Source organism: Phaenicophaeus curvirostris, chromosome 11, assembly GCF_032191515.1.
Source record: "Phaenicophaeus curvirostris isolate KB17595 chromosome 11, BPBGC_Pcur_1.0, whole genome shotgun sequence".
Taxonomy (NCBI): domain Eukaryota; kingdom Metazoa; phylum Chordata; class Aves; order Cuculiformes; family Cuculidae; genus Phaenicophaeus; species Phaenicophaeus curvirostris.
In genome coordinates this window covers 1,513,806-1,541,718 of record NC_091402.1, presented here as the reverse complement: position 1 = coordinate 1,541,718, position 27,913 = coordinate 1,513,806, and the positions used below count along the sequence as shown (strand labels likewise).

The following is a 27,913-nucleotide window of genomic DNA, read 5'->3' as shown; positions in this document are numbered from 1 at the left end:
GACTGGAGAAGAGGGGAGTGAGAGGAGACCTCATCGCACTCTACAGCTTCCTCACAAGGGGATGGGGAAGAGATGCTGGCGCTGAGCTCTTCTCTCTGGACCCAACAGAATGGCAGGAAGACATTCCAAGGGAGGGTTTGGTTGGTCATTAGGAAAAGGTTCTTCCCCTAGAAGGTGGTGGAGCACTGGAACAGCTCCCAGGGAAGCAGTCACCGCACAAAGCCTGACAATATTCCAGAAGCCAATGCCCTCAGCCCCATGGTGTGAGTGTTAGGGTGTCCCGTGCTAGGACAGGAGTTGGACTTCATGATCCTTGTGGGTCCTTTCTAACTCAGGACATTTTGTGATTCTATGATTCAATCATTCTATGCTACAGAATACTTTGACTGGGAAAGAAGTAGCCAAAACTTCATCTTTTCCTTACTTCTTAAACACAAAGTCACCTTTGCAAGCAAAACAACCACAGTTTTACCTTCCCAGCTTCAGGCTGGCATTTTGGCCAGTCAGTCACTAAATGTAACCAAAGTCAAAACCAGCTCATCTTCAATAACCAGAGAGGTCAGGACCTTTAGCTTTTTCAGTGAAGTCTTTTTCCCAGATATCTATCATTTTTGTGGCAAGGGGTTTTAATGCCATGTCTGCTTTTACAGGGAAAATGAAACTTTGGTTTCAGGCTTAGGTGAAAATGCTCGATTTTGATTTCTTGTTGAAATTGGCAAATGTAGAAACTTTTTTTTGTGGTAGGGGGCAAAGAACAACAAAGCCATGGAACCAGGGTTCTAATTTAACTCTGAACTGTGAATTTATCCACAATGGTGAATTCTTCATTCTTTTTGGAAGGGTTGGCAGAGGGACACCATGTAAGGTGAAAAGAATATTCGGCTGTTGGCTGCTGATGGCAGCCCATACGCCACCACTCCCCATGCACCGGGAAAGACCAAGGATTGCATCGCAAGACAGTGTCAGTCACTGACACAGAGAAAAAACAAGTTGTACCTAATAAGAACCTGCAAATGATTGCATTCTGTACTTGAGTCCTCAGGGTTGGACCAGGTATTTCCTTTCCCCACTTAGAAATGGACAAAATTAATAGGGAAAAACCAAACAAATGCTTTGATTTGACCAATATTGCTTAACATCTTTGTCACAGACATGGACAGTGGAATTGAGGGCACCCTCAACAAGTTTGCTGATGAGACCAAGCTGTGTGGGGCGGTTGACATACTGGATGGAAGGGATGACATCCAGAGGGACCTGGACAGGCTGGAGAGGTGGGGCTGTGTGGAACTCACGGAGTTCAACAAGGTCCTACACCTGGGTCAAGGCGCTCCCAAGCACAACTACAGCACGGGCAGAGAATGGATTGGGTGCAGCCCTGAGGAGAAGGATTTGGGGTGCTGCTGGAGGAGAAGCTCAACATGAGCCAGCAATGGGCGCTTGCAGCCCAGAAACCAAATGTGTCATGGGCTGCATCCAAAGCAGTGGGACCAGCAGGGTGGGAGGGGATTCTGCCCCTCTGCTCTGCTCTCCTGAGACCCCACCTGGAGCCCTGTGCCCAGTTCTGGAGGACAGGAAGGACATCGATCCATTGGAGCAAGTCAAGAGGAGGCCACGGAGATGATCTGAGGGCTGGAGCACCTCCTGTGCTAGGACAGCCTGGAGAAGGCTGTGAATGAACTTAGACCAGCTTCCAGTCCTGAAAGAGGCTCTGGGAAAGCTGGGGAGAGGTTCTTGATCAGGGAGGGGTTCTTGGTCAGGGAGTGCAGGGAGAGGATGAGGGGAAGCAGTGTTCAGCTGAAAGAGGAAAGATTGAGATGAGGCCTTAGGAAGAAATGTTTTCCCGTGAGGGTGGGGAGGCCCTGGCCCAGGTTGCCCAGAGCAGTGGTGGCTGCCCCATCCCTGGAGGGGTTCAGGGCCAGGTTGGATGGAGCTTGGAGATCCTGATCCAGTGGGAGGTGTCCCTGCCCATGGCAGGGGGTTGGAATTGGATGGGCTTTGAGGTCCCTTACAACCCAAAACCATTCTATGATGCTTTGAACTGTTTGCTTCATGAGCGCAATCGGACATCCTTCTTCCCGCTCCCAAGCTCAGACCAGACTGTAGCCCCAACGGAACACAGGCGCTCTTACACCTTAGCTCGTACACAACTTCCAGAATTTTCCAGGCTCTGCGTCACACATGGCAATGCCCTGACGGGACAGGAAGCCCCAAGACCATGCAAAAGCTCAGCAGAAGTTTTCAGGGCTGCAACACCAAAATCATGGGAAAGGCAGACCCTTGGCTTCTGCTGTCCTTGTGTAGGTTCCACCTTAGTTGTACCACCAGTTACATACATCTTGATTGCTTAATCAAAGAAAATGAGCCTGCAAACATGAGTTACTTTAAGAGCTGGACATCACTAAAAGTTCTGTCCTTAGGCTGATGTTTGGACTGGATGATCTTAGAGGTCTTTTCCAGCCTTAATGATCCTATAATTCTATCTGGAGCTGTAAGATACTCCCTCAAACATCTCACAGAACCCATAGATAACAGATATTTAGAAAACAACAAAACAGAAAAGGAGCAGAAAATCTGATCCAGTTCCCTCTGTTGTCATGGTGACTTCACAGCCATTATGCACTTCAGACGTTTAGAAGAAAGCTACATTTTCACCCCTCCCAAACCAAATTATGCAAGGAAGGGAAAATAAAAGCCCTGTCAGCTTGCCACAAGCCCATCAAATGGCAACCCAGCCCTTCAAGCAGGCAGCATCCCGAAATATTTCAATCAATGCTATTCCTGCATTCGGACAACATGGGAACAGATGTAGCAGAAAATTAAAAACTATCAGCTGTCAAATCTATTTATCACACAAGACGAAGATCATGTGTGAAATGTTCCTGATCATGCTGTATCAGCTAGGTTTCTGCTTTCAGAATATTTAAAAACAGATTACTTTCAGCACCACTTTCACCCATTCCATGTGCGGACACCACCTGCAAGCAATGGGCTTGCTTTTACCAAGCGCTACAGCTCCACACGCTGCTCTCACCACAGAGCAACCAAACAGCCTTAGCCTGCTCAGATACAAGAAAATCCTTGCAATGTCTACAAGGAAATGCTGTGTAAATACAGATTTGAGAAAGCATGCACTCCCGAGATCATAAAGTCAATCCAGCTCATTACAGCAAATGTTTTGCTACCAGCTTCCAAACAGCACACCCAGAGCCCACATCGACAAACTCCACGAACACCCCTGCTTCCGTGCTACTACAAGGTGAATGCCCAGCCCAGCCCACAGCAGGCAGCCGTAGGACACCATTTTCTAAACGGTACCTGAAAACATATTACAGACTCCATGCAAACGCACGATCTGCAGCCGATCCCAGCGCGCACGCTCACCCACGGCTCGCCAGCACCGCCTGCCCGGCCATCTGCCCCGTCCCACCCTGCCTCCGCGCCGCCTTCGCTTCACAGAAGGCCAGTTCTGATAACCCCCACCCTCCATGGTCATCGATTAATGAAGCAAGACTGGTTTGTCCTTACTAAGCAACACGCGGACACTAGGTCACTTGAAGGTTGCCCGTTCTTCCCTGCTGCAGGGCCTCCCAAACACCAACTGCCCATCCAAACGCAGCCCGTTTTCCTGTTTTTTTATATCCATTCAAAGCTGCAGGAACACACTCAGCCTTTGACAATGCCAGCTCGCATGATGAAAGAGCAAAAGTAGTTTGGAGGCTGCAGAATGCCTTCCCTGGGTTTCCATGGAAATAAATGTAGGAAGGGGAGGGGGCTTCGCTAGCGGAGATACATTCAAGCCAGGCTGCGCACCAGGAGAAAATGCATATTACTACCACCACCATAATTTTACTTCCACTTACTTTCATTTTCACCAAATTCAATATAGTTAAAAAGCAGGAGATTTCTCTGGGATGTGAAGGGACGCTGTTGGAAAGAAGCGCAGTGTGCAAGCCCTCCAAAGAGGAGCTGGAGACCTGGAACTTATTTACAGTACAGATGGGAATTAATGCTTGATAGCAGTCAAAAACTGGTTGCCAAGGATGAACCTGTTGCAGACTCGAGGCTGTAGCAAGGATGACTGGTTTCAGGAAAGCTCAATAAGGAGCATTAGCTTATTGTTATACGCAGGGTAGCATTTCCGATACAGACAATCATTGTGCGTAAGATGGAAGAGATCACCTCAATGGTCTTGCTGCTATTTGCAGAATTGAGAAGAACCTATCAGCCAAAGCAGGGTGGGCACTGTGACCGCTGCTCCACGGCTGCTCCTCTGGCAAGACCCCAATCTCACGCCAGTGCCGCACTCCCCCTCCTTGGGTCTTGTCAGAGTTCCCACTAAATGTCAACCAAAATATTCCACGGTAGGCTGAAGCCAGGCACCAAAACCTCGGCAAGGATGGCCAAACAATTTCATCAAATTGATTAAATGTGATACGAAAATAATTTTTCTCAATGCAAGAGCTGCTGGTACAGTTGACACTAACGCAACGCTACTTGCTGTCCAATATTTGCCACAAAGCAGCAGCAACTTCCACAGCCATTACTCTACAACTAACGATTACCAATGTATCTAACTTCCACATATGAAAACATCCCCCATGCTCCGTCTGAACACACAGGAACTGCTAAAGGGTTTTTAGGAATAGTTATGACATAGAGAGCTCCACACTAGCAAGACCTCCTGTTTCCTCAGCCTCTCCTTAGAGGACACCAAGAAGCCTACATAATATGAAAGATCATTTACACACACAGCCACCACGGCTTCGCTGAGGACAAATTGTGCCTTATGAACTTGGATGACAGGCTGAGAGAGTTGGGGTTGTTCAGCCTGGAGAAAAGAAGGCTGCAAGGAGACCTTAGAGAAGCTCCCGGGGCTCCAGGAAAGTTGGGGTGGGGCTCTTGATCAGGGAGTGCAGGGACAGAACGAGGGGATGCGGTTTTCAGCTGAAAGAGGGGAGATTGAGATGAGATCTTAGGAAGAAATGTTTCCCTGTGAGGGTGGGGAGGTCTTGGCCCAGGTTGCCCAGAGCAGTGGTGGCTGCCCCATCCCTGGAGGTGTTCAGGGCCAGGCTGGATGGGGCTTGGAGCCCCTGATCCAGTGGGAGGTGTCCCTGCCATGGCAGGGGTGGGACTGGGTGGGCTTTGAGGTCCCTTCCAACCCAAACCATTCTATTATTCTATAATTATCTCCTCTTTAAAAGACAGCCTGGCAGACAGAGGCAAAGGGAACAACTAAGGCACAGCGAAAGGCCAAGAAATTGCAGGAACAGCATATGTTGGTTATCAAAACTGAAAGAACAGATATATTTTTATACATATATTAAAATTGCATGTAACCAGGTAGGTCTGGAAAGGAGAGCCATGAGGTTTCTTCAAAGACTTCCCGAGCAAATAAAAAAGCTTTACTATTTTAGACTTTCTCTCAGCTAAATGGCAACAGCCTCTCACCCGCCTACTTCCCTGTGGTACAGGGCTAACACCACTCTGCTGGAGGAAAGCAACACAGGCATCACACCACATCTCCTAGGAATGAGGCAAGATACCAGCGAGGCAAGGCTGAGTGGAAAAACAGACTATAGTCTTTTATTGAGAAAGAATAAATAGAACAAAAATGACACATGAATGGCTATTCACTACTGTGTGGTCCTCTTGTAATCTTCTTGAAGCTTATTAGAATTGTTCACACTCAAAAAACCACAGAATTAATCTCTTTAGACTACTGATAACGTCTCGCTGAAAGAAAAAAATACAGAGATATAATTTTTTAAAAAAGAGGTCATTTTAAGGCTTAAATTAACTTTTCAAATGATGGATAGAAAAACAGGGAACAAGAAGATACCGGGTATTTGTTTAGCCTTTACTTAATACTCTGACATCTACATTCACTTGTGAATGAAACAAAGGAGAACGATGTTAGCTTGTCTAACAGCAGCACTAGGTCCTTGATACAGACACCGAACTGCTGTGTGTTAACAGCACCAGTAGCCACATGCAGCAAAAAATCACTCTAACCCCAGGAGAGCCAATGAATCGCTCAAGCTGTGAGGTAGCATCACACAACACTGATGGTTTTGGAAGGGAGTGAAGACTTTCAACCAATAAAACACTGGATTTGTCTGAGCGCTACAGGCCTGTGAACACATTGCAGCTTCCCACGTACAACAGCCAGGAGGGAAATGGAACAGCAGCTCAGGACAAAGAGATCTACAGGGGTGTCCCTTAAATCAGGGACAGTCTGTGGGTTGCAATACATCCTTTTACAGCTTTCTCCTGTACAGAACTGAACACGCAGGCAGACAGACACACAGGATGCTTTTCATGAGCCATACAGCTTTTCCACACACTAAGTCACTTAAGTGATTTTCAGAACATGAATTTCCACAACCCTCCTTAAGGTTTCAGCACTTGAAACCCCATCTCTGTTAATGCCTACCATCTCCTCTAACAACAGCAGAAAACTTCCTCAGATGTGCTAATAAGGCTTCCTGATGTCAAAGACTCTAAAAGCCACGATTGGCTTAATATGTCAATAAGTATATTTTTTTCATGAAATAGTGTTTCTCAATAATTTTTCCCCCTAAATCTGCAATTACTACAGGGGCGTTGCAACTTCAAAGAACAATTGTTCCAATCTATTTTCCTCGGTGGCATTAAGCCAGCAGAGGGGTTTTATCGCTGCTTTGTTGCAAAACAAATGTTTGAAAACCGAATAAGTTTTGAGAAAATAGCACTAGCTTTGTGTCAGGCGACTCAGTGCCACAATACATTCCCTTGGGATCTCAGCAGCTTTACTTTTCCAAGCTTAAAAAAGCTACACAGAAAATTTTGCCCTATGCATACAGCCTTCTGCAACTGATTATAGACATTTCCTGTAAGATCCTGCAGGAAAAAGAAAGAATATTAAATCGCTTGTAGGGTGTAACTGGTGTCATAACAAAGTTAAACATCCAAATAACTTCATCAACTTAAGTTTGCTGATTTTTCTTCCAATCAAAAAGTTTAATTCAGCAACAAAACTAGATACATCACAGAATCATGGAACAGTTTGGGTTGGAAGGGACCCCAAAAGCAATCCAGTTCCAACCCCCCACTGCATCAGGTTGCTCCAAGCCTCATCCAACCTGGCCTTGAACACCTCCAGGGATGGGGCAGCCTGGGCCAGGGCCTCCACACCCTCACAGCAAAACACTTCTTCCCAAAATCTCACTTAAAACCATTCCCCCTCTTTCAGCTTAAGAAACACTCAGGTTTCCTACAGTGAGAATATGTGCATGCTGTGGAGCTCAACAATCTGTCCATGCCCCTGGGTGATTCCAGCATCACCAACCCAGGCCAGGGTCTCCCCACCTTCACAGCAAAACATCTCTTCCTAAGATCTCATCACAATCTCTCCTCTTTCAGCTAAAAAACATTCCCCTCATCCTATCCCTGCACTCCCTGATCAAGAGCCCTTCCCTGGCTTTCCTGAAGCCCCTTTCAGTACTGGAAGCTGCTTTAAGGTTTCCCTGCAGCCTTCTCTTCTCCAGGCCGAACAATCCCAACCCTCTCAGTCTGTCCTCGGATGGGACGTGCCTCAGCTCTCAGATCATCTCCAGGTACTCTTCTGGGCTCACTCCAACAGCTCCATGTCCTTCCTGTGCTAAGGACTCCAGAACTGGATGCAGGGCTCCAGATGAAGTCTCACCATGGCAGAGCAGAGGGGCAGAATCCCTTCCCTTGCCCTGCTGGCCACACTGCTTGTGAGGGATCTTCAGATAAGAACTGTTTGACACACTGATTTCATACCACACCTTCAATGAGTGTATTGAATTTCATTGTACTAGTAACATCACTATCATTATTATTTACGAGACAACCTACAGACAGTACTGATTATTACTTAAGAAGCAAACACCTAGGATAGACTGTAAGCCTATGGCTGCCTGTTCCCAGAACACTCTACACTAGCAACCATGTCAGGGAGTGTCTGGAGAAAAGCCAGGACTGAGCCAGTTAAGAGTGGGGAAAGGCAGGGGCACGGTTAACGCTGGAAATAAAATTGCATGAACTCTATCAGAAACAAATACGAAAGGTGCCAAGTGCCTTTCTCCATTCTCATTTTATTTCCATGCTCAGCTTATGCTTTGAAAATAGGAGAACTTACTCGTATCAAGTCACTGCTGCAAGCTTTGCAATATCTTCTAATACATTTAGAAAAGAGGAACAGAAATGGAAAGAAGAAACAATAAAATATGGCATTCACGTCTACTCACAGTTGACTTTGCAGCTTCCAGTTTGGTTTTTATCAGGACAAAAAGCCATGGACTCATTTCCTCCCGTTTCCAGTGAAACTCATTATTAACACAGAGTTTTAAATAGACCATGAGTTCACATGAAAAACAAAGATAGCCTTTGTGCAAGGGCAGGCATAATTGTGAGCTCTGAACGGTGCACAACACTAAACAGCTTTAGCATGAGCAGAAGCCTGGACAATTTTTTTAAAATTTGTATATTTATATAATTCTTAATTCCATACACACACATACGTGTGCACATGTCCAATACACGCATATATGTATGTATATACAGCCTGACGCTCATTCTCTTTAATAACTACAAACTTACAAAGAGAAAATTTGCTGCTGTTACAGTAATTTTTTGTGATTAATTTTACGCATAATCTCTTTAAGATCAACAGAGATTAAAACTTATTCACGAATAACACATCAATGAACAATTTTCTTCCAAAGCCTCTGATCTCCACTCCCTCAGCAGATGGTGCGAGAGGAGCATGCTGTTAGCATTCAGATCTATTAAGTTCTGAAACCATCCTGGTACCAGAAAAAAGCCTAGCAGTAAAGACAGGCTGAAAACCCCTCAAATTCACTTATTTTGCCAAATGACTGGCAGAGCACTTAATCCATGGACCCTTCCTAAAACAACTCATGGGGCATACTCCACCCTGAGTAGAGGCAGCATTTTCAAAAGCTACTTTTCATCCTCCTACTGCCAAGTCCCAGACACAGCTGGCCCTGCAGGATCTCAGAAAACTAAAGATGAGCCGCACCACCACCACCGAATGCAGAGGTGGTCACCCCAACCCCCCCCTCATTACAGAGCTGGGGAGTCATCATCTCCTCCATGCAGCAGTAAAGTGGGATGCAGCACTGGGATGTGCTTCACTGGGTACAGGAGGATGTGGGGAGGGGAAGGCAAGGAAGGAGCAGAAATGAGAATCTCTGCAATTAGCTCTCTCTCTCTCTACGCACATATATACATGCACAAAAAAATAGATATAGTGGTATTTGTATGCCTTCTCCTAAGTAACTAGCGATAGGATGAGAGGAAATGGCCTCAAGTTGCACCAGGGGGATTGGATTGGATATTAGGAAAAATGCCTTCACTGACAGGGTGGTGAAGCACTGGCAGATGCTGCCCAGGGCAGCAGTGGAGTAAACATCCCTACAGGTGTCCAAAAAATGTGTAGATGTGGCACTTGGGACATGGTTTAGTAGGCACAGAGGGGTTGTGTTGGTAGTTGGACTGGATGAACTTGAGGTCTTTTCCAACTTTAATGATTCCATGATACTATGCATGATGCAAATAACCTACCATCTGCATTTCTACTGATTCACATGGGTGTTGGAAGATCTGGGAAGTGGAATGCCAATGCATGCTTTTGGTAAGACTGCTCTAATAGCAGCAGCTTTGGACCAGCATCTAGTTTTAATTTCTGTTTTACTCTAAAAGTCCCTTCCCAAAGGAAGGCAGAGCCCAGCAAGGCAGGCGCTGTACAAATAGTAAAAACAGTCTTTGTTCACAGTCCAAACAAAGAATGCTTAAAAATGAAAGAAAAGAAAAAAAGAAAAGGAAAGCGTTGCCAAGGTTTCACAGTGGGAAGAGCTCCAGAGCAGGGACTCTTGGCCAGTGCCCATCCGACCATGCTCTGTGTTGGGGCTGCCTCCCCATCCAGCACCAGTGGCTGAGCTGGTACTGTCATTCCAGGAAAAAGAAAGGTAAATGGGAGCTTTGTTTTCCCACTCCCCAAAGCAAATACATGAAGTGCATGTATTCCTGACACACACCAGTCCTCGCTGGCACACGGGAGAGGCGGGGAAATTCTGGTGGGAATCACCAGCCAAAATACTGGCAGAACACGGCTGGCACTACAGGAAGCGAATCCACACATCAGTCACCGTCCAACACAAACAGAATCATAGAACCATCGAATGGTTTGGGCTAGAAGGGACCTCAAACATTTCTTCCTAACATCTCATCTCAAACTCCCTCTTTCAGGTGAAAACTGTTCCCCCTTGTCCTATCCCTGCATTCCCTGATCAAGAGCCCCTCCCCAGCTTTCCTGGATTCCCTTTCAGTGCTGGAAGCTGCTCTAAGGTCTCCCCAGAGCCTTCTCTTCTGCAGGCTATACAACCCCACCTCTCTCAACCTGTCCTCATACTTGTGCTCCTGCCCTCAGATCATCTTCATGACCTCCTTTGGACTCACTTCAACAGATCCATGTCCTTCTCCATGTAATTCCACAGGAAAACCCCATCAGGCAGCAGGCAGGGAACAGATATTGTGCAAAGAAGTTACCATCATGATAGCATCTCACGCAAGAACTAGTAAAAAGAGCACAGTACTCTACCACACAGATAGGGTGGCATTGAGCCATGACTGTATTTGCAAAGAAACCCTTCCCCTAAAACACTTAAATTAGTGCTTCCAAGGAAATCTTCAAGTCTCTCAGTGAATGGGCTTCCTGCAAATTCTGTGCCGAAGCAGAGTCACCCCATGGCTGCTGTTAGTTTTAATGTCCGAAAGGTCTTGTCCTCCACAAGTAGAGGGCATTGGCTTTGCTTTCACAGCTCTATTAAAGGTATCCATTGGCACATGGAAAGGGCACCGGGGGTCACATATAGATTTATAGCAAAGTTATATCATCACACAGAACAGAAAATGTGTTTACATAAGGATCTGTACATGAACATGGGATGCTTTAAACAGGGGCCGACTCTTGTGCACGTATCAAAATAGTCAGAGAAATGGAAAGGCTTAATTGCACTAATTTAACTGAACTACCAGCTATATTCCACAAGTAAAGGTGACAGAACCTCACAGCTCTTCTCCTCTGGGCGTGTTTCAGGCTTGGTGTGAGCACCTCCCACTGCACAGGCAGAGCGCTATGCTGCTTCCCTCTAATTAAACACCCAACCAGACCCCAGAGGGCGGCTGCTTTCTCTTACTCTGTTCTCAAATTGATTTAGAAACAACAAAAATTATGTTCAACAAATTACTCTGTGGAAATTTGCACTGGAACAAAGAGACCGTGATTATATCAGCGATTTTAGGATGGACCATTACTCCATTTCAGATTTATGAAAAAAAACTTTTGCATTCAAAGCTTTCTTCCGCAGCTTTTGCAATTATCTGTACATGTGTATGCTTTCATGTAAAACAAAGCAAAGGTCTTCTTTTAATTTCCCGCTGCATTTTATCCTTTGCTGTAAAGCGAAAGGTTACAATTCACTCAATTGCTCATTTCTCTACCAGCTTTCAGAGGTACAAATGACCCAGTTTCCTTGCCAGGAACTGGCAGCAGCAGACTTGCCTGGCAAAGCAAATCAGCACAGCTTGCTCAGCAAAGAAGTAGTTCAAACTGTATGGATACAAATGAAAAAAATACATAAATCAGGGGATCTCTCATCATTTCTCTATTGCACCAACCAAAATTCAGTGCCTGTGTCACAATCTGTAAAATTACAGTGTAAAATTACAATGAGAAAAATCCATTCAAATAGTTTCTAGAGCCTTCATCGTGGATTCTGGAATGTGTCCAATCATAATTAATCAGGCTGGATGATAATTGTATTATATAGAAGACTTAAAAAAGAAAACCTTTAAGGTCCTGTGCAGGGAGAGGAGTTGGACTCGATGATCCGTGTGGGTCCCTTCCAAATCAGGACACTCCAAGATTCTATGACTTTACAAAGTAACATTTCCATTGCCCTGCAATACTACATTGGTTACAGAAACCCAGTCACCTCCATGCTGAGATTTAGAAGGTTTTTGCTTATAGGAACTAGACAAAGAAATGGAATACAAACGAACGGAGTGGATTCGCTGCTGTTTGGAGCTGCTGTTCTGCAGCATCCAGACAGGGTGCCAAGCACAGCTGCTCGGAAAAGCCCTGTTCCATGGCAGTTGGTTGGACTTGATGATGTCAAAGCTCATTTACAACCACATGATTCTATGACCCTGTGACCAGCGCCTGGCTCAAGATGCCTTGGACCCAGCACAAGTTGAGTATTTGCAGAAGGATTTTATTATCCTCTGTTTTGAATAGCCATGAAACCGGCTATTCCTGCCTTGAGTAATAAAATCACCAGCCCTTTTTGTCTTGCAATAACTTGCCTATTTTATGGCATCGAAGGATTCCATTTTGCATGTTGTTCTTATCAGCACAGGTTCTTGCACAGGTTTAAACGTCTGGTAGAAGAAAGTCAAAGCGCTTTGTGTTCCAGCTCCTTGCCAAGATGTTTGGATTGGGCTGGCTATTGGGTTTTTGTCCGAACTGATGACATGCTTTAGACAAACATTTAGCAATGCCTTCTTGGCTCAAGAAATCCATTTTCTCAAGGAAATAGCTTTCCATACTGCTTGAAAGAAAAAGGATCTCTGTATGAAAAACATAGAAAACTACTGTACTGGTTACAAAATAAAATAGTACTTGGATCCACTGGACTACAAGAAAAAAAAACATGAGGGCACAAGTGAAGTAAGGAAAGGCAAAACAGCATATTCAACAGTAACCAAATCATGGAAGGGTTTGGATAGGAAGGGGCCTCAAAGCCCATCCAGTTCCAATCCCTGCCATGGGCAGCCACCCCCTGGGATGGGGCAGCCACCACTGCTCTGGGCAGCCTGGGACAGGGCCTCACAGCAAAACATTACTTCCCGATTTCTCACTTAAAACCGTTCCCCCTCTTTGAGCTTAAGAAACACGCAGGTTTCCTACAGTGAGAAAACCTGTGTGCTAAGGATCCCAATGAACTGCCCATGCCCCTGGGTGATTCCAGCATCACTATACCAGAGCCTCTCTGAGCCAACTTGACTGCTGTCCTGCTGAACTCTTCCCCAATCTATAAACCACGGTTTTCCACACATGTAAGCTCAAGTTGGTATTAAGCTAAATATTGTGTTGCCCTATATGCCTGTAGCTCTGCCTGGCTTCTGAATCTCCTCAGAACCTATTTTAGTCAAAAAGAAAATTAATTTTTACGTTCTCTTTTGACCCTGTCAGTAGAACATCTTGAGAAGATTCTGCACTGTATTTTGTAAAACAAAACAAGTTGCTTTAATGTTAAAAAGGACAAGGGACTTTCCTACCCCTTGCAGCAAGCCTGGCACGGTGACCATGAGATGAGCACCTCTGATATGAGGACAGGCTTGGGGTTGTTCAGCCTGGAGAAGAGAAGGCTGCGAGGAGACCTTAGAGCAGCTTCCAGTACTGAAAGGGGATCCAGGAAAGCTGGGGAGGGGCTTTTAATCACGGCGTGCAGGGACAGGACAAGGGGAACGGTTTTCAGCTGAAAGAGGGGAGATTGAGATGAGATCTTAGGAAGAAATGTTTTGCTGTGAGGGTGGGGAGGCCCTGGCCCTGGTTGCCCTGAGAAGCAGTGGCTGCCCCATCCCTGGAGGTGTTCAAGGCCAGGTTGGCTGAGGCTTGGAGCACCCTGATCCTGTGGAAGACAAGGTTGAAACTGGATGGGCTTTGACATCCCTTCCAACCTAAACCACTCCATGATTTCATGATTTTACGACAGGGACCCAGGATTGTCGCCAATCCCACAAGCACATTGTGACATTGCTCATCCACAGCCCCACAAACACAGTAAGTGCACCTCATGCAGTAATAATATGCTGTGATTTATTAAGATGAGCTTCAGCAGATGTTTAATCAAGGCTGAGGTTATCATCAATAAATTTGTCATGCTCGTTTAGCTTTGCTTCTAATTAGGGATACATGCACTCCTATCAGCTCGTTTCAAACCTCATTTGAACACACTGTTTAAAATTTCAGCTTGGTGAGAATTCCTGCTTTATATCCTCGGTGTAATTCCTCTACAGGGTTTTAAGACAAAACTTAAAAACAAAACTGCGCTCATTGCAGTGTTTCCTTACACTGCTAAGCCCATCCGAAGGAGAATGGTTTTGTGATCGGTCGGTGCGGTGGAGTCCGGGTACCTTTGGAGACTTTATTACACAGTAATTACAAATATGGGGATGGGTCAGATATCACTTCATGAATGCAAAACACTCTTCAATACACACCCTTCCATGCCAGCCAAGGCGTGATGCAAAGGCAAAGGAAGGTGGTTAAGTTCTATACCAGTACAGAGCTGGGCTTTCTGGAGAAAGAAACACTACTGGCCAGTCCCAAGCACTTGATGCGAGAGCATTTCCTGAGATAACAGGCTCACAGCAGACCCTGCTGAGCAATGCAAGCCAGCTTCTGCATACATAAAGAAGGAAATACAAATAAGTTACCTTGGAAAATAAGCAAGCACAGGCATGAGTTTACGTTTTCCATTGGGAGAAGAAACACAGTTCACTTGTTTGCTGCCTAAACCCTATTGTTTCAAAAGCAGCACTGATAAAAAGTTAGATTAATCTTAAAGCTTTGGATTAAATCCACCAATTAGGTGCGTTACTTCCCAAACCATGTGTAACCAATGCTGCTGCTTAGGCAGAGGCCCTAAGTATTGTGTTCAGCAGAGGGCAAAGAAAAAGAGGGAAGAGAAAAAGCTGCAACAAAGTAAGGTATTTGGCAGCAGAGGGATTACTTCATGTAAAATTATGTATTTCACTCACAGTCGCTAATCCTTTGTATGCATGTATAAGCTTCCTGAATACCACACGGTTTGAATTAAACGCAATCTCTCTCATATTTCCCTCTCTCTGGTTATGAATTGCTGCTTAGGACGCACAGTGAGAACCAGGGGTGCGCACAGAGGCACTGCTGAGATAAATACGGAACGACCACGAGGCTGTGGGTGTGCACACCTCCAGGATGTGACGGAGAGAGACCAAACTCCACCTTCTGGTGCTCACCCCACGTTCAGGTTCAGTATTCGACGGTGTAAGGCCAAGTTGATAATAAACCTCACCCAGAACCCTTCACAGCACATTTTTGTATTGACCTCGGAAAAGAAATATTACTACAGCAAAATTTTCCAGCTCAACTACCTGCTCCATTTCCTACATGGATAAAACCAGATGCAGGAAGATGTCTGCTAACCCTAGATTGGAATCCTTCAGCTTATCACCCTCCACAGTACCCAGAGCCCAGCTCAGTACTAGTGCAGAATTTAACCACCTTCCTTTGCCTTTGCATCACACCTTGGCTGGCAGGGATGAGTGCGTGCTGAAGAACGCTTTGCATTCACAAATTGGTATCTGACCCATGCCCATATTTATAATTACTGTCAATAGTGTGATAAAGTCTCCAAAGATACCAGGACTCCACCGCACCGATGGGTCACGAAAGCACTCTCCTTCCAACAGGCTTAGCAGTGTAAGGATACACTGCGATGAGTGCTCTGCTCCCACCATTAACTTCCCACCACACAAGAGGATCATTTCTGACTACAGCTCAGCACAAGGTGTTGGTGACAGTAATTTGATCTTCTGCACGCTTCTGTTCAAAGCCTTTAGAGAAAAGTCTCCTCTCAATTTCTGTTTTCTTATGGGCACATAGGAAAAACCCAAGCAGAGCACAGAGACATTTGAGGCACATACCTAACATTTCACAAGCACAATTCAAAAACACTTCAGAAATGAAATGTTCTGGATGTTACTTTTTAAAAAGCAACAAAGGAATACAGACGTTTTAATGCAAGACCACTCATCTTCTCATCTCTAAGCATCAAGTGTCATCTGGTGGACTGACACAGAACTGCACTGGAAGGAACTTTTCCTCATTTCATTGGGGAAATAAAAACAAATTGAGCAAAGATATTTACCTATGACCTCAGAGATGCAAATAACTGAAGTACAAACTTGTGTTAGGTGCAGGTTTAGAAGAGGGAGGAGCTGGGCGACGCAGCAGATTGCCCTGTTTTGTTCCACACTGGTGTGGCCCTACCTTGAGCAGTGGGGGCAGTTCTGGGCAAAACAGGATAAAAAGGATCTGAAGCTACTGGAGAGCAGAAGGGAAGCCGCATGAGGAGCTGCTGAAGTCACTGGGTCTGTTCAGTCTGGAAGAGACTGAGGGGAGACCTCTTTGTGCTCTGCAGTTTCCTCACAAGGGGAGGAGAAAGAGGAGCAGGTATCGAGCACTTCTCTCTGGTGACCAATGACAAGACCCAAGGGAATGTCAGGAAGATGTGCCAGGGGAGGGTTAGGTTGGACATTAGGAAAAGGTTCTTCCCCCAGAGGGTGGTGGAGCACTGGAACATTTCCCCAGGGAAGCAGTCACGGCACCAAACCTGACAATACTCCAGAAGCCTTTGGCCAAGGTCCTCAGCCCCACGGTGTGACATTCTATGCTTCAATGATCTAGGGATTCGATGGACTTCTATCACTTAAATTTGGGAAACAGAAGTTATTTATGGCTTACTGTCCAAAAGTATTCAGAAAGCTACTAAAAAGCTGTGCACGTCCAGCAAAGACATAAAAAAACCCAAAGCCTTAGTCAAATCAGTTTGGTTTTTTTTCAAATGCAATCTGAGATCCATAAGTAACTACCTGAATCCAAAAGTGGAGCTCTAAGGGAAACCAGTCCCCGTGGGCGAGAGAGCAAACTGTTCCCACATGGGGAAAAAGAAAAGAACAAAAAATCAGAGGCCTTAATCAATGCCAACATGTATGTTGCAATGCTTTAAATAAAAGACAAAATACTAAGCCAGAAATCAAACTTCTTATTTCTTTCTGTGCCTTTCCAACAAACAGTCTGGTCTGCTCTCTCTAACCCAAGATTATCTCCAGCACTGTGAGTTTAAAAAATACATATCTCCTTTCTTATTGCAGAAGTAAAAGACCAACGCAGGAAGAGAAGACACAAAAAACTTGTAATGAAGCTATGGAGAATAAATTAATAAATAATTAAATAAATACAAAGACACATTGCCTTTGCCGGAACACCACCAGCAGATGAGCTTCTATCTGTTTTAATGCTTCAGCATTAATATGAACACATTGCTTTAAAGACCCTGATTTGGAAATACGTTATTTAGCAAACTTGATAAGCAAACCATGGGGCAGACACACTGGGGAAACACTTCGGTTTTTAGGAATAGTGTTAATCACAGTACAAAGTAGAAAAATCAGCAGTATCTCCCCAGCCTTTCAAATGATTTCATCACTTATCGTGAAAGATCATGGTTACTGACGGCACTAAAGCAACTTTGAGCCGTTGGAACTCACTGCAAAGCCTTTGCCAGGGCAGGTAACCCCTCCTCCACGACACAGTTCTGTGTGCCAAGGTCTACACAAGTCAGACTCCACCAACTTCGAGAGTTAATCCAAAGTTTCCTTCATGAGCAAAGCACACATTTTGGATACATAACCAATGCACTCTGACATTCTTTCCTCTGCAAGACCAAAGGTTTGGGTAGAGAACACTGGCCAAGACTCAGCATGAGCTGAGTTTCCTTCATGAGCTTCTTTGGAGCTCCCAGCTCGCCTCACCCCACTGTGCCTCGGTTTGCAGCTGGACACAGTCTCAGAGCACTTGACCTGCACCCCCTTCAGAGGAAGTGCAATCCGAAGAGGCACTCAGTGAGTGCATCAAGCACACAAATGCAGCTCACAGGCATTCAGTCTGCAGGGCCCTCTGAGGGATTCAAACACACTCAGTGCACATGCAGTGTCCTCAGCGCGAGCTTCCTTCCACAGATCCACCTCTACAGGCTGTATTTATTGTGAATGTAGACATAGTCAGCATAAGCTATTTTTCCTTTCTTTGATATTGTTAACCTAAAAGTAAATGTTTTACCTCAGCAAAACCTAAAAACATACCGCTAAGCATTAAAAACTAAGAATACACCCTAATAAGGATAATATCAAACAGGAACAAAAATACTCCAAGAATTGTTTATGTGCTTCCCGATCTAGCCAAACCAAGGCTTCCCTCAAACCTGACACGAGAGAGAAGCCGATCACTGCAGCTCTTCTTCAGACAAAGGCCAGGCTACTCAGGAGGGAGGCGAGTCCAAGCTTCTCACAAGGCTCAAAAAACATTTGTTAGGGACAACTTACCACCGCATCCGAAGTCTCAGATGCCACTGGCAGATGCCAATGCCACAGAGACACGTGCCTGCATGGCAGACTGCGTTTACACACTCTACATAGAATCAAAACCTTAAAGCCCATCCAAAACTGCAAAGTTCTTCATACAAAGAGCTGCCTTGCCAGTAACAAGCTTGGCTAGATCTGACCCAACCTTTTAGGCAGCCTTAAAGCTAAATCTTACAAGGCCAGCAGTGTTTTCCACTCACTTCAAGTAACCTAAACCTCCTTTTTTTTCAGACTCCAAATAAAAGTCCTCAACTGCCCCAGACCAGGTAAGGGAGAGAGAAAAGGCTTCAACAGATCAGAGGAAACAACACTAACCCTCTTCTGGACCTCCTCAATAGCTGTCAGATAACCAGCTGAGCTGACAAAGACCAGAAAGCATCACCTCAAGGCTCAATTCAGAGTTAGCTGGTCAACATCCAAATTAAAGTGCGAGTACTGCTACAGCTAAAGGTTCCAGTGTTTGTATTATACAGTGTCTACTTGAAACAGGACTAGATTCTGGTTCTCCTGATTAAAAACTGCCAAGTGATGAAGTGTAAAGCATGCTCTGCCTGCAGGAAGAGCTGAAAGGACAGTCATGAGGAGCACCTCGCCTCCTGGGAACCTCTTCATATCATGTCCAGGTGAGCTGGGTGACAACTAAAATACTTCAGGCAACTCAGAAGGTTAACTTTTTTAATAATCATTGAACTGCCCCACACACATACCCCTGGTGCTTCAAGGTAAAGATACAGTCTTGCTGTTATGAAGACAGATACTAGGAGAAAATGTTTTGCTGTGAGTGTGGGAGGCCCTGGCCCAGGTTGCCCCATCCCTGGAGCTGTTGAAGGCCAGGTTGGATGGGGTTTGGAGCAACCTGATCCAGTGGGAGGTGTCCCTGCCCATAGCAGGGGGTCAAAACTGGGTGGGCTTTGAGGTTCCTTCCAACCCAAACTATTCCATGATTCTGTGATTCTATAAAATGCTCCTCACTCTGCACATAGGGTAGAAGAAGCGCTCCCTCATGAACTGCAGTGCAGTGATGGTGCCAGAATCAAGTTCTGTTATGGCTCCAGGCCCCAGAATGCTGTAACAGAGTGCCAAATAAAGCCACTTCAGTGCAGTGTCTACATACCCCATTAGGGATTGCAAACCCTGTGTTTAGGGGCATGGAAAGAAGCTGAGAGATTTACGAGAATTAGCATGGTTATATCTAGAGTTTCCTACAACACCCATTTTTTCCAGCAGAGGAGATCTGTGGTCTCCAGAGGACTCAATAAAATGCCGTATCATTCAATACAAACAGACAGAACTCCACCATGGCACTAGTTTCCAGCTAAAGAAATCTTCTGACATCCATCTCACAGATTTCTTGAATACACATCTTTCTAGCGCTGCCTTTATTGCGGGCGCCAAGCGTGCTGCCTGCCAGCGCAGCAGTAACTCAGCACTGCATGGGGGCAGGGGGCATTCCCAACAATATTAACAGTCGAGAGATCCCTGCGACACCAGCAGAGCACTTGTGAACAGCTGCAGAGATGCAGCAAATGCTTTTCTTCTCTTAGACTTGTTGAGCTTCGTCAGATGCCAAGACAACCTCTGCTACAACTGTGACTTCCTGCAACAACCCTAGAAGTGTTTCAGGAGTCCACGGCTCAGAGTACTCCCCAGTGAACAAGAGTATTGCAAAGCAAAGCTCCTTTCTTTGGCAGAACCCAAATCCACCCACTTTTCAGCTTTTCCTGTGAGGGTGGGGAGGCCCTGGCCCAGGTTGCTCAGAGAAGTGGTGGCTGCCCCATCCCTGGAGGTGTTCAATGCCAGGTTAGATGGGAGGTGTCCCTGACCATGGCAGGGGGTTGGAAATGAATAGGCTTTAATGTCCCTTCTAACCCAAACCCTTCTATGACTGTACGATCTAACTTTTCCCACCGTACTCATAACTAACTCCGATACATCTTCCAGCCACAGATACCTCTGCTGTAATTTTCTTTCATCTCCCAAGTCCAAAGGAATGCAGTTTTTCTAGGTATATCCAGGTTCTTCATAAGCAAAACCCCACATGGAGCCTCTTCAGCTCATTTTTTACTGTAATGGCCTTGCATCTATCTGATAAAGAGGAAAATGAAGGGGAAAAAATAAATTTTGTTCCTACTTTCATTTTCCTACTGGAACAAGGGCGTAGCAGACAGTGAACATTTGTCCCTGTTGTTTCCTGCTCTTAATGATCGAAGTCCATTGTGCCACTTGACCAATTAAACCCATACTGAGTCTGTAATTAGACAGGATAGTAGAAACCCAGCTTCTAATCACCTGGGTTTTTTCCTAATGACATCAATATGTTAAAGATAATAATTAACCCTAGATCATAAACATCAACAATATTCTACAACCTGTATCATCAAACACTTCTTAAACTAACGTTAGAGTTACCCATCATTTGAACACAAAGTAGAGAAAGCCCATGCCATGGCCTAAAGGGACCTCTCAGTTTTGCTCTGATCTCTGAGCATGCTTATGACCTAAACCTGTGTAATATGAATACTGAATTTTGTACAAAGCTGGATATAACTGCACAGGAACACACTGAATCCCCATGAACTCTGAAGAATCTTTTTTTTTCTTTCCCCTGACAAGACACTGGTAAATATTTTATCTTCTGCTGTACTGGATCTAAGCAGGCTGCCTACAGAACCCAAAATTGAGTATCAGGGTCTGGTTTTGAAGCATCATCCTAAAAAACATGAAACAAAAATGTGCAGAGTAGGATGTGTTTCACTCTTAATAATAATCACAGAATCACGTAACAGTTTGAGTTGCAAGGAGACTCCTGCCATGGGCAGGGACACCTCCCACTGGATCAGGGGCTCCAAGCCCCATCCAACCTGGCCTTGAACCCCTCCAGGGATGGGGCAGCCACCACTGCTCTGGACAACCTGGGCCAGGGCCTCCCCACCCTCAGAGTAAATGCTGAAAAGCGGGGGGATTTGGATTCTGCCAAAGAAAGGAGCTTTGCTTTGCAAGCGGCTGAGGGCCCTGTGGCTATTTAGTCTACAGAAAAGGAGGCTGAAGGGAGACCTCATCGCTCTCTGCAGCCCCAAGAAAGGAGGTTGTGCCGAGGTGGGTGCTGGGCTCTTCTCCCAAGTAACAAGAGATGGGATGAAAGGAAATTGCCACAAGTTGTGCCAGGGGAGGTTTAGATTGGATATTAGGAAACGTTTCTTCACAGAAAGGGTTCTGAGGCACTGGAACGGCTGCCCAGGGAGGTGGTGGAGTCCCCGTATCTGGAGGGGTTTAAAAGATTTGGACAGTTGTAGTACAGTTGGACTCGATGATCTCAAAGGTCTTTTCCAAACAACTACTCTATGATTCTATGAAACGAGACTCAAAACCTGCTTTTGAGTTTACCTTCACATTTCTTTACAGAAGGAGTGCTGAAACACTAGCAGAGTCTTCCCAGAGAAGTGGTGGGGTCACCATCCCTGGAGTTGTTCAAACAACATGTAGACGTGGCAGTTAGGGACAGGGTTTAGCAGGCACGATGGGGTTGGGCTGAGGGTAGGACTGGATGATCTCAGAAGTCTTCTCCAACTTCAATGATTCTGTAATTTTATGATTCAATTTGGAGGACAGTAAAAGGAAACAATTCCAATTTAAACACAAACAGTTATTTTTACACGGTGAGTTTGACAAAAGTTGAGGGAAGGAAGAAACTGCAGGTGTTTGCATCATCCTTCTGGAGAAGTTCCTGCACCAGGAATAGGCTGGGAAGAGGGTCTGCCGGATGGAGCACTAATCTGCTGGCTGGGTCCAAATATTTAGAAGACAATTGTCAGCACTGAAAAACAACCCGGAAGGAAGGAAGTCATATTCCAACACCACAAACCAAAAACCACGCGAGATTTAATTTCAATAGTCAACAAATTCCGAAAACACATTTAAATTGGTTTTAGCCCTTATATTGGGCCTCATAGCTTGAAGAGAGAGCAACGACTCTGACCCCCTTATACCAGCTGTAAGTAAGAGACCAGATATGTCGATATTTTTACTTAATATGCTACTTATTTCGTCTGGGCCACAGCACCAAATGCTGCCATTCTGTAGACACTGCTAAACTCTCCAAAATTCTGCTTGCAGAAGCCCACAGCCAAGTCTCTGCTCCAAACCCCATATAAATCAGACTTTATCAAGACTCCCATTAAATAACTGGAAAAATAACAATGCTGAAAAACGCAGACTTCCAGTTTTTGTTGGTTTTTTGTTTAAACAAACTAGCTCAAATCCTGCAATTGTGAGGTCCAGCAAGGAGCTCTTAAAAATACATTTAACATATTTGAAAAGGAGAAATAAAAAAGCAGACATTACTATTTAACCCAAGCACCAATACTGGCAAGTTTAAATGAAGCTTCCAGATCTCCATAGCAGTTTGAATGCACCGCCTGAGTGCAGGGAGAGCGGAGGAATTCAGAAACAGTTGAAGCATCAGAAAAAGAGAAGGCAGCAATTTTCACCACTGAAAACCAAAACCAACAAAAATCAGAGCCAAAACAAGAAATCTATCTAGAATCATAAAACTGTTAAGGTTGGAAAGAAACTCTAAGATCATCCACATCCAGTTTCTGCACGTTCCTAGCATAGAAAAACCAAACCTATTTGCCAGATGCAGTCCTTAGGAAAAAAAATCTGTGAGTTACATTTCCTTTATTCTGGACATACTATACAGCATTAATTACACATTCATGCAAAAGCCACATTGCCATGAGTGTATTACCTAGTCACAATACCATCCAAAATATAAATATAATAAAGAAGCAGCATTTTAAGCAGAACTCTGCATATAAATCTAACAGTAACTTGAACATTAACACCCATATTTCCAGTCCAGGTTCCTTTACGCATAAGCAGTTTTCAAACCATCTCCCTTCCTCTATCACATGCAATATGACTGATCTGCTCCCTTCCTGTACTGTTTATCCACTGACACTAAGACATCCAAGAAGAATCAATGCTCGTGGAAAGGACTGCCAACTCCAGCTGTTCAGACAAGGCTTTATCTCACGCTATCTTTTGTTAATCCCTGTCTGTGTGACTCCCCTCAATATGTGGCAACAGAAGCAGCAGAGGTAAAAATGTAAAATTCCTTTGGGTCATGTCTTTTAACATCAAGGTTGCTGAAAACCTAAAAACCACTCTGCATACTCTGCTTCTAATGGAAAAAATGGAGTCTTCCCTTGTGCACCACCCGGCCAGACTGACACACAAGATTTGGATTTCCAGGTCTGCTGTACACCTTGTCAGCACAGGGACGTCACTGCAGCCTCCATCATTAACTTAAAACAACCACCTTAAACTCCCACCAGATTTTCAAGTCTTAAGAAATAAACAAACAAAACCAAAATGGAAGTTCCAGAACCGAGTTCTATTTGAACTGCTCCCCTTTTATACCTGTGCTGCCTTGGAAAACTCTAACCAACAGTTGAAAAACAAAAGCTGTAGAATTCTGGAGGTCTACACGCTCCATTCCCAGGCTCCTTGACCTTGCTTCCACCCTCTGTAGGCTTCCTTTCTTGTGTTTAAGTTTGTCCAGGAGCCACTCGTTCACCCATACAGGTCTCCTGGTGGTTTTTTGCCTGACTTCCTCTTTGTTGGGATGCTTCGCTCCTGAGCTTGGAGGAGGTGGTCCTTGAATACTAACCAGCTTTCTTGAGCCCCCCTGCCATCTGGCGCTTTATCCCACGGTACCTTACCAAGTAGATCCCTGAAGAGACCAAAGCCTGCTGTCCTGAAGTCCAGGGTAGTGGGCTTGCTGCACGCCCTCCTCATGCCTAAGGATCTTGCACTCCACCATTTCATGGTCCCTGCAGCCAAGGCTCCCCTTGAACTTCACATTCCCCACCAGCCCTTCCTGCTAGTGAGAACAAGGTCCAGCATCGCAACCCTCCTTGTCAGCTCTTCTATCACTTGGAGAAGGAAATTACCGCCAATACATTACAGTAACCTCCTGGATTGCTTCAACTCTGCTGCGTTGCCCCTCCAACAGATATCAAGGTGGTTATAACTTCCATTATACTCCACAAAAAAGTATTCTACGGCCTGCAGTGCAAACGATGACTTTGCAGTATTTTTAGCAACTGAGGCACGTGACATTTGGACAGCTTTAATGTGTTTCAAAAGACAGATCAATGTGACATACAGATTTACTAATCAAATGGATATTAAGATAGAAACCTCATTTTTTTCCCCACTACATGGTGAAATGAACAGTCAGTTTTCAGTGCAAAGTACCCGAGGATGCCCAGCCCAAGGCAATAACAATAACTGATTTCATTATTTATCACATAACCACAAGTAGAATTCTGCAAGCAACACCCAAGTCTACCTGCTCGGATTTAACACATTTGATCGCGTTTTTCCAGTAACAAGATAGAGGAACATAAATTCAGGGGTGGGGAAACACCAAGGGGAAGCAGTGCAATTATGTAGTAATCAGAACTGCACACATATGGTCTATCTAAGCCTCAGGGCTTTAGGTTTAAAACCAAAAGTTTCAGAGGGCATGTTTGCAATCTGGCCATGAGAAGGGTCTGATGGCCAACACTGAGGAGCGACACAAGGTTTATTGATTTTTATTGCAGACGCCACTACACAAACACATCCTGGAAAGAGAGGTCAGGAATATCCTGAAGGTACCACAGCACTGCAAGGCATCAGGACAGGCAAAACACCAAGAGCAGTGCAGAACGGCAAAAGCAAGCAGGAGGCTGATGTGAGCTTCACCAGTAGCACAGAAGGGCTCCTCAGCCATCCTGGAGTGGGACAAACAGGTGACCAGGACTCAGCTAGAGTCTGAGGTTTATCCAACCATGCGGATGAAATAAATCAGAAGACAGGATAATCCAATGCGTTTGCCAGATTTGGAAGATACTCTTAGCAGCTGATACCTGTATGGTTGGGAAACCCAACCAATGAACAGGGAAGTGATTCTGCCCCTGCACTGGTGAGGCCACACCTCAAACACTGTGTTCCGTTTTGGGCCCCTTACTACAAGAAAGACATTGAGGTCCTGAAGCATGTCCAGAAAAGAACAACGAAGCTAGTGAAGGGGCTGGAGAACAAGTCTTATGAGGAGTGTTTTAGGGAACTGGGGTTGTTTAGCCTGCAGAAGAGGAGGCTGAGGGGAGTCCTTATCACTGTGTATGACTGTCTGAATGGGGTTGTGGTGAGGTGGGTGTTGGTCTCTTTGCCCAAGTGATAGGTCATAGGACAAGAGGGAATGGCGTCAAGCTGCACCAGGGCAGGTTCAGATTGGACATTTGGAAAAAATTCTTCACTGAAAAGGGTTCTCAGGCACTGGAACAGTTGCCCAGGAGGTGGTTGAGTCACCATCCCAGGAGGTATTTAAAAGACGGGTAGATTAAGTGCTCAGGGATATGGTTTAGTAGTCAACAGGTATGGTTGGACTTGATGATCTCAAAGGTCTTTTCCAACCTAGTGATTCAACAATTCTATGAAAAGCAAAGGTAGTGGAAACCAAACAGCCATGTTTAAAACCTAGGCTCACACAATTTAAGATCTTTAAGCACATTTCAACAAGGCATTCCCAAACTACAGGCACCACCTACAGCTCCTGGGTTCCTGAACTCCCCCCCAGGCAGAAAGCACATTGACCTGTGGAAGCTAATGCTGCATGGACAATCGTTAAGCAAGATCGTACTCGGTTTTCAGCAGTGGTTTTGTTGGAAACCTAATTTGACAAGGAGGGAGGAGAGAAGAGGGAGTATCAAAATGGTGCACACAGCTGGAGTCAACGTATCTGCAGGTTCCTCCTTGCTTTAGGGGAGAGTCAGCTTAAATTATAAATGCAATATTTCGCCTGTGCACACAGCAGCAAGGCCAAACATCTGCTGCGTCTCCAAGTTCATTGTCAAAATACAATGCTTAACACTTTGAATAGAAAAGTAAAACAGTGGCACCATTGTGGATATATTTTCTCAGCAACTAGAAATGAACATTTTTTATATAATATGCACTAACAGTTCTGGGTCTATTACCACCCACAAGAAAATTCCTGTTTCAGTGGAGGCCGTGAGTTTCTGTGAGTTTATGAACTCTCCTGCTTTAAGACACAACGCAATTTTTACAATTGGGTGGGAGGGGAAGAAAGAGGAAGAAAAAAGAAAAACAAAACCACCTTTTGGCACCAGCTATTCCATAACCATGTGCTACAAAGCTTTTCACACTGTGGCCAGGGGCAGAGCTTGAACCCTGGACTAGATGGATGATCAACACAACAGCTGCTTTCCCCTCACAGTTCACTTGCACAGTTTCTTTGCCCTAACAAGATGATTAGCAATTTTTAAAACAACTTCAGGGACTTGCATGGTCTGGGAAATAAAATAAAAAAAAAAAAATTAGACTACACTTTCAAGTGAATAAGAAAAGAATCTGTTCTGCATTCCTTGTGAAGCAGTTGCACAACCATCAAAACCAAGCAGCCATAACTCAGACCAACAACCCAATTCCAACAACTCCAGAGAGTATGAAGGAGACAAGCTTTTCAATTAATTTCTTTTATTTTGCTGTTTTGAGGAAATGTTACTCTCCGCTCACTAGAATCGTCAGAATCATTAAAGTTGGAAAAGACCTCTAAGATCATCCACTCCAACCATCAATGCAACCCCACTGTGCCTACCAAACCCTGTACTCAAGTGGCCATTTGTTTTACAAATCCCTCCAGGGATGGAGACTCCGCCACTGCCCTGGGCAGCCTCTGCCAGGGCTTCACCACCGTCAGGAATGAATTTTTTCCTGATATCCAAACTAAACCTCCCCTAGTGCAATTTAAGCCCATTCCCTCTCATCCTACCTCTTGTTACCTGGGGGAAGAGTCCAGCACCCACCTCACCACAACCTCTTTTCAGGAGCTGCAGAGAGCGAGCAGGTCTCCCCTCAGCCTCCTCTTCTCCAGGCTGAACATCCCCTCAGCAGCTCCCAGAACCCCTGGGCTCCAGACCCTTCCCCAGCTCCATTCCCTTCTCCAAACGTGCTCCAGCCCCTAAACGTCCTTGCACTGCCCATGCACGCTTGCATCTCTGTCAGTGAACTAGGAGTGGCAAAGCAAAGCAGGGACTCTCTTCAGTTGAAAAGAGAAATAATTTTGCATAATGATTCGGGGGGGCAGGGGGGGGGAAGGAGACTGCTCCCCCCACATTTGATCTTGGCCTCTGCATTTTTTCAGCAATCAGTGACACAGGCCGAGGGGCTCAGCAGGCAGCACTGTTTGTTTCTCCATCGGAAACTTCCCAGAGAGGGAAGGACTCGGTGGGAGCACTGCATGGAGGTGGCACACCTGGCTCCAGCAGGAAATTGGAACGGCTATGATTTTCCTTTAGGCAAAATCCATCCACCCCCAACCCGGGGCTTTGCAGGTACTCAACAAACAGGGAAGAAAAGAAAAAAAAAATAAATAGAAAAACCATCTCTGCTACTTCAATGCAAAGCGTAACAGTCCCAACACGCAGATCTGAGCTGTTACAGCCTGGGGCCAGCCCTTTAATCGGGGTAAGTGATTGTAGACCTGGCCATCGCTCCAGCAGAGCCGCGTCAGCCGACAGCGCGAGTTTAGCTGGCGGGTACAAGCCCTGTTTCTGCTCGACTT

General features: G+C 45.3%; 1 protein-coding gene across 5 annotated transcripts in view; it reads right to left on the bottom strand.

Annotated features, from left to right (window-relative positions):
* Positions 1-27,913, bottom strand: part of FGD3 (FYVE, RhoGEF and PH domain containing 3) — a 107,794-nt gene that overhangs the window by 69,495 nt on the left and 10,386 nt on the right. The window contains exon 1 of one of the 5 annotated variants that reach the window (XM_069865669.1): positions 3,526-3,694. The exons of 3 other annotated variants lie outside the window; for them this stretch is intronic. Coding sequence is in view for 1 of the 2 variants with exons in the window: in XM_069865667.1 (XP_069721768.1) it covers positions 3,316-3,325 (10 nt within the window). In the remaining variant the exon portion in view is untranslated. Of the gene's footprint in view, positions 1-3,315; positions 3,402-3,525; positions 3,695-27,913 lie in introns of those variants that run through there. One more of the 5 variants, XM_069865667.1, reaches the window with a different exon arrangement.